At 36.5% G+C, this 6400-nt stretch overlaps 1 protein-coding gene across 1 annotated transcript; it reads left to right on the top strand.

The window, feature by feature from the left end:
* LOC107636612 lies at window positions 3765–5830 on the top strand. The gene is made up of 3 exons (XM_016340111.2): window positions 3765–3878; window positions 4259–4698; window positions 5453–5830. The coding sequence occupies exons 1-3, from the start codon at window positions 3765–3767 to the stop codon at window positions 5760–5762; spliced, it is 864 nt and encodes a 287-aa protein (XP_016195597.1). The 3' UTR covers window positions 5763–5830.

Genomic DNA, 6400 nt, shown 5'->3' with positions numbered 1-6400 from the left:
TTTAGATAAATTATTAATTAATTTTTTAAAAAATCAACAAAATTTTTAGGGCAAATCACTGTATTAAACCAAGAGAAGAAAAAATTTACACAAATAAGCCAAATAAAAAACTGCTTCATAAATCTACCAATAGCTATTTTTATATAGTTCAAATCTACTCCATTCGAACTCCATTTACATATAATTCGAATCATAATTATACCCACACGCACACACACTAATTCGAATCAACCTGACTCGAATTACACACATACAGTAATTCGAATCAGGGTGATTTGAATTACACCTTATTTACATCTATTATTATAAAAAAACTTTATTGATACTATTATTTTTCAAGAATTAATATATCTCAGATATAAATCATGCTTATTGTCACTTTTGCTCTTTAAATAAATTTTTAGATCTGAGCTGAATTAATCTCTGCCTTTTGAAACTGGATACCCGTGGAAGAGAAACGAAGAAGCGGGCTTTGTACAGGTTACTGGAGGGGAAAGGGAGGAGAGAGAAAGTATGTTGGGGTCCATAGAAAAATGTAAGGGTTAATCTGAGCCGTTGTTATTTTGCCAAGCGACATGATGAGATTGATGACTGACTGGCTATAGCCGTGGAAAAGAAATAAGAAGAAAAGGTTGGAATGTAACATGCTAACATGGGTGCGTGTGGGGTTGAGGTCTACAAAGCTTTAAAACTCTATATAAAGTATTCTAAAAATTAATAATAAAATGTATTAACGGGTAATTCTTTATAATTTTGAAAGTAATGTGATTAAAATACTCTTCATTAGATTTTCTTTTATAACATCGTAAAAAGATATTTAAAATAGAGGAGTGCTAAGAACCAGTAACTTTTGTGTTTTGTAACCATGAATTGGTCATTAATAGTATTTTTAATAGTGTGAAATTAAATCTAATAATATAAAATCATTTAATTTTCTTTTGATAGTTAAATGCTAGTCAACTTTTTAAAAAATTGCTAGCCCTAGATTTTCCCTTTAGAATAATATACCATTTGAGCAATTTTTTTCGGTTTGAGGTTTTTGATTCTATAAAATGTTGAACTTCAAAAGTTTTTCAGCCCCTTAAAAGAAAAAAGTTGTTGTGTGCCTTTTTCTGCATTATTATCTGAGGGATAGATAACTTTTAACTTTTTCAATAATTTTTGTACTATAAAGATCAAAATAACAACTCTAAAATTTTTAGCCACTGAATATATAGGTCAAAAGACAGACAAAAAAAAAACATAAGAACAAGAATGCTCTTAGTCCACTTAAAAGAAAAAGGATTTTGTGGTCTTTTCCTTCTCTTCATTTTCAAACTGCAAAAGTTTTAAGGTAAGAAAAATGACGTTTTCCTAATCCTATAATATGTTCATGAGTTAGAATAATGATTTTGTGTAAATATTGTCATTTATTAGGAGCTTTGGTGATTAATTGAAGATCGAAAAATATTGGAAAGATTTGAAATTAGGGTAGAGGGTTTGATTTTGAATATTTGTTATATAATATCATATTGAACTTTAGGTTAGATATATCTTAAGGAATTGAAATGAGATTGACATTGACATGTACGGATAGTTTTAAATGTGTTTGTTTGATGATAATGATGAAATTGATTGTGGGTGAATTGTGAGCTGTTGCTCTATGTTTAGGGTGAGAGATATAAATTTGGAGTTCAACATGGATTGAGTTTGAAATTGTCTCAAAATTTTTTCCTTGAATTTTGGGCTTGAGGATTGATATTAATGATGGATTTGGTTATGGTAAATTGAGGTTATTTGTTTATACTTTGTCCCATTATTTAGTCGGATCCAAAATGAATAAAGTCCAATTTACATATATTGTCCAAACCAACACCTACTTGATTTTATAGAGGTCGGATATGAAAGTAGGGGCTTAGTCTTTTTTATCTAAATTAGTAACTAACTCTCTCAATACCTCTTGTTAATCTAGAAAGGAGATATCAACAACTTTTTTAATAAAAGGGAAACGATTACCTACATCAAAGGTGGAATAACTCTAAAAAGTGGTTTTTAACTCCACATCTTGATATATAAATACTCTAACACTCTCAAATATTCGCCGAACCCAATCTAGTAAAAACCTGCTTAAACCCTTGCTAACTTAAGCATCAGAGTCCCTTGTAGGTACCACCCCCCACCTCTGCTCACAAACAACTCAGACGGATTTATCCTCGTTGGAGAAGACGTTGGAAAAATTACCTAAAGGCGTTTGGATCTCACGTTCAATCCCAAAGTAACCAGTTTCAAGTAACCCTTGGAACATTAGCGTTGTTATCGGGGACCTGGAAATCAAGACCGTACAATGGCGGACGACATCCCAGAAGATGGAGACACAGGTTCTGATTCAGAAGCCCAAGAGGAAGAATAACACAATGACGAACGAGCATTAATCATACTTCCCCCAGCTGATAGAGGGAAAGGTGTAGCTAGAGATGCGCAGCCATCAAATCCGGAGGGACACAAGATAAGCTCAAAAGTACACCTACCTGAAGGATCCAGGCCAAAGGATCTCACAGAGATCATAGGACTTGTCCATAGACATCAAGGTCGGCTAGAGCAACTCGAGCAAGAGCTAGAGTGACAACGAGAATCTAAAAGAGCCCTGAAAAGGGAAGTTTGACGACAAAGGGAGCTAGAAGAAAAGCTCTTGAAATTGGAGTCTGACATTAAGGGTAGGAGAACCTGACCTGACTAAGAAGAAAAGCCTCTGACAGGCGAAAATTCATTCATAAAAGAAATCATGCAAGCTAAAGTTCCTAGAAATTTTAAGAGTCTGGACATGGATCTTTATGATGGAACCACCGATCCAAGGCATTATCTGAGCAATTTCAAAAGCCATATGTACTTGGCAGATGCATCGAATGCAACTTGCTGTAAATTTTTTCCGACCACGTTAACAAAGGCGGCTATGAAATGGTTTGATAGTTTACCACCTAAGTCAGTCACGTGCTTCAACGATTTGGCAAGAAGCTTTCTTACTTGATTTTTCATCCAAAAGTATAAGGTCAGGCATGCGCCAAGCCCCTTAGGAGTGAAACAATAAGTCAGGGAACCTCTACAGGTTTATATGGAAAGATTCAACAAAGCATGCTTGGAGATTCAGAACCTACCTATCGAGGTGATCATCATGGGACTAGTCAACGACCTCAGAGAATGACCCATCTCTCAATCCATATCAAAGAGGCACCCGACCTCTTTGTACGAGGTGCAAGAGCGAGCTGAGAAGTGCATCAATATGGAAGAAACAACTCGTTTAAGGGAACTATCTCTAAGATAACACAATCAATATCCAGCTTGAGACAAAGAGAAGGAATCAAAGAAAAAAAAGAAGAATACAACTCGAACAAAACTCGAAGTTATCACAACTACACCCCGTTACGAGGGTCCCTTGTTGACGTCTTTAAAGAGATCTGCCACACAGAAAAGATTCCACCACCCAGGCCGATCAAAAATAAAAAAAGGTGAAAGTCAATCAGAATACTGTGAATACCACAAAATATACTCTCATCCCACCAATGCTTGCTATGATTTAAAAAATTTAATCAAAAAGTTGGTTAGGGAAGGTCGGTTGGATAGGTATTTAGTAGATAGGTCAGATGATCAGGGCAAGAGAAAAAGAGATGAAGAAGAAAGGGTTCATCGACTGCCACGAACTCTTGAGAGGCATATTCATACGATTACTGGAGGATTCGCAGGGGGAGGAGTAACAAAATCCTGGACATGATGACCTTGTCGTGATCACAATGACACTTGCCAATGCAAACTTCCACAGGACTTTGGTAGATCAAGGAGGCTCAGCAAACATCTTGTTCAAACCAACTTTTGATAAATTAGGCCTAGAGGAAAAGAATTTGAGAGTATACCCAAATACCCTCTTCGGTTTGGGAGATACTCCGATCTAACCTCCAGGGTTTATTTCTCTTTACACCACCTGTGCAAAGGGCCCAAGATAAAAAATCCAAGGTTCTAAAATTCGGACCGGATCGGCCGGTCTGACCGGTTTAACCGTGAACCGGTGATATTTACGGTTTGGTTTAACATCAAAAACCGCTAAAAACAAAACCGTTCTCAAACCGCTGAACCGGCCGAGAACCGGTCAGTCGGACCGAACCGGGACCCGGCTGGTTTTGAAAAACGGCGTCGTTTTCCGTTCTGTTAGCATCAATGAAATGGCCAGGTCTCCTTAGCACAACCCCTCGAGCCATTCTTCAATCTTTCTCCTAAAACACAACCCTAGATTACAAGTCCCCCACTGCCACAGGGCTCAGCGTCATCATTCGTTGCTCTCAAGCACCACCGTATTTTCGTCCGACTGTCTGTGCTTCTCCCTCATTCGGAAATTGGTGCGTCTTCCTCGAGCTCGCCGTCATTCGCTTCCTCGCTGGTCTTCGTCTGCTCAAACCCTAGCCTCCATCACTCTCCTCTTCAAGCTGTGTCACCGCCGCCGTCGAATCTGGTCCAACCGTCGTCCCTACTGTTTCAGCGTCGTCGCAGCTCGTCTCTGCCGTCGCGTCGCATATGCTCCACTCTCCTCTGCTGTCGCGTCGCTCTGCGAAGGGAAAAGAAGGGGTGGAGGTCGCGGGAGGGTGTGGCTGGTTTATCTGCTTCACTCCTAACATCTGTGCTACCAACAACATTGGAACATCTTCTTGCTTTTGGCATTTGTTTTGCTGGCGGGTATTATGATTTCTATTTTTATTTGTAGTTAACTTTCTTTCTTATTGCTCAAGATTGTATTTCAAAATTTGTTCATGCTGTGATAGAGTTGATGATATCTCTGAACTTAAATCTTCTGTAAAAGGAAACATATTATACTATTACGGCAAGAGTTGCATGAAATAATTAGTAAATATAATGATTCTGATTAGTTGATAATTCACAAAAGAGATGAAAGGGAATTTGGGAACCTAGCTTCGTGTACCACTTTTGATTAGAAACTTTTTATCTTTATCAACTACCTGGCTTCAAGCCTTTGAGGACATGGAAATTTTACTCAATTGAAAAGTAATCAGTAGTAATTTTTGTCCTAAATTCTCTTTTGGTATTATCACTTATTTTTTGGTTATTAGATATAGATAAATTTGAGCTGAACCTTTTTTAGTATTGTCACTTCCCATTATAAGAGATAAATAATATTTGGATTAAGTTTTTACTTATAATAAGTTGGACATGAAATATGTTTAACAGTTTAATATATAAATTATATAATATATAATAACCTCTCTATATACACAATACACATACTAATACTACTAACTTACTACTACTACTAACTATTTTGACAAAAAGCTGGGGTGGCCAAGGCCTATGCTTGCCCAGTTGCCCCCCTGTACCTGGTCTAAGGATTCAATTAGTGATATAATAATTTGGATTAGTTGCATGATCATATTGATGACTTGATGCTCAAATTTGGTTGACATTGATTTGTCAGGTATCTAGCTATATCAAATTTTCCAAGACGCAGACAGAGTGTGATAGATAAAGTGAAAGCAAAAGCAGAAAAGTTGGCATCTGAGCTTGAAAAAGCCATGAATAAATATTTCAATGAAGCTATGGAATATTTGGACAATTATGTGAAAGTTCTTGGCAAGCCTTACCAAGATCAAGCACAGAATAGACTGAATATACTTCTAGAGATTCAAGAGGAATTGTCAAATGTTGAGAAAAAACTTAGAACACTGCAGGTTGAAATCCAAAATCTAGGGGTAATTTTGTTATGCTGCTGTTTTAAATTAATTTAGGGGTGATTATTTGTTATGCTACTGTTTTGAATTAATTTAGGAGCGCTTAATGATTATTTCTAGTTGTACTGATGCTGTTTGCACTATTGCTCTTTTTACTATTTAACTTTGTATTTTGATAAAATCATATGGATTTGGTTGACATTTCATATAGTGTTTTAAATTTGGAAGATATTTAAGATTTATACTATAATTATATTTTATGATTTTTATTTATAATTTATTTATTATTTTATTTTGAAACGGTTTTTCCAGTTGAACCACTGGTTAAACCGGTTGAACCAATAAACCAATAAACCAGTAGCTAGAGCGGTTTGATGACCGGTCCGATTTTTTGAAGCTTGAAAAAACCTTGAGCATAGACTACATAGTAGTCAACGTAGCATCAACTTACAATGCCCTGATTGGTCGGACAACACTAAACCGACTTGCTGCAATAGTCTCCACCCCCTCCCTACCTTTGCATGAAGTTCTCTACTTTTGAAGGGATAGCCACTGTAAGAGGAGACGATAAAATTAACAAGAATGTGCTACAATGAAAGCGTGAACCTACAAGGATATACAAAAGAAAAAATGGTCAACACCATAAAACTCGAAGGTGTTCGACTTTGGGAAGAATTGAGACCCCAATCGAAAAG

Source organism: Arachis ipaensis, chromosome B04, assembly GCF_000816755.2.
Source record: "Arachis ipaensis cultivar K30076 chromosome B04, Araip1.1, whole genome shotgun sequence".
Lineage (NCBI taxonomy): Eukaryota > Viridiplantae > Streptophyta > Magnoliopsida > Fabales > Fabaceae > Arachis > Arachis ipaensis.
Note: the sequence above shows the minus strand (reverse complement) of the source record. Positions and strands in the feature narration are given on the sequence as shown.

Excerpts from the sequence above, each read along its gene's own strand:
- LOC107636612 (XM_016340111.2), top strand. The coding sequence starts at position 3,765 with ATGACACTTGCCAATGCAAACTTCCACAGGACTTTGGTAGATCAAGGA. Across the intron at positions 3,879-4,258 it reads TAGAGGAAAAGAATTTGAGA|ATTACAAGTCCCCCACTGCC; the intron begins GTATACCCAAAT and ends ACACAACCCTAG. Across the intron at positions 4,699-5,452 it reads GGCATTTGTTTTGCTGGCGG|GTATCTAGCTATATCAAATT; the intron begins GTATTATGATTT and ends TTGATTTGTCAG.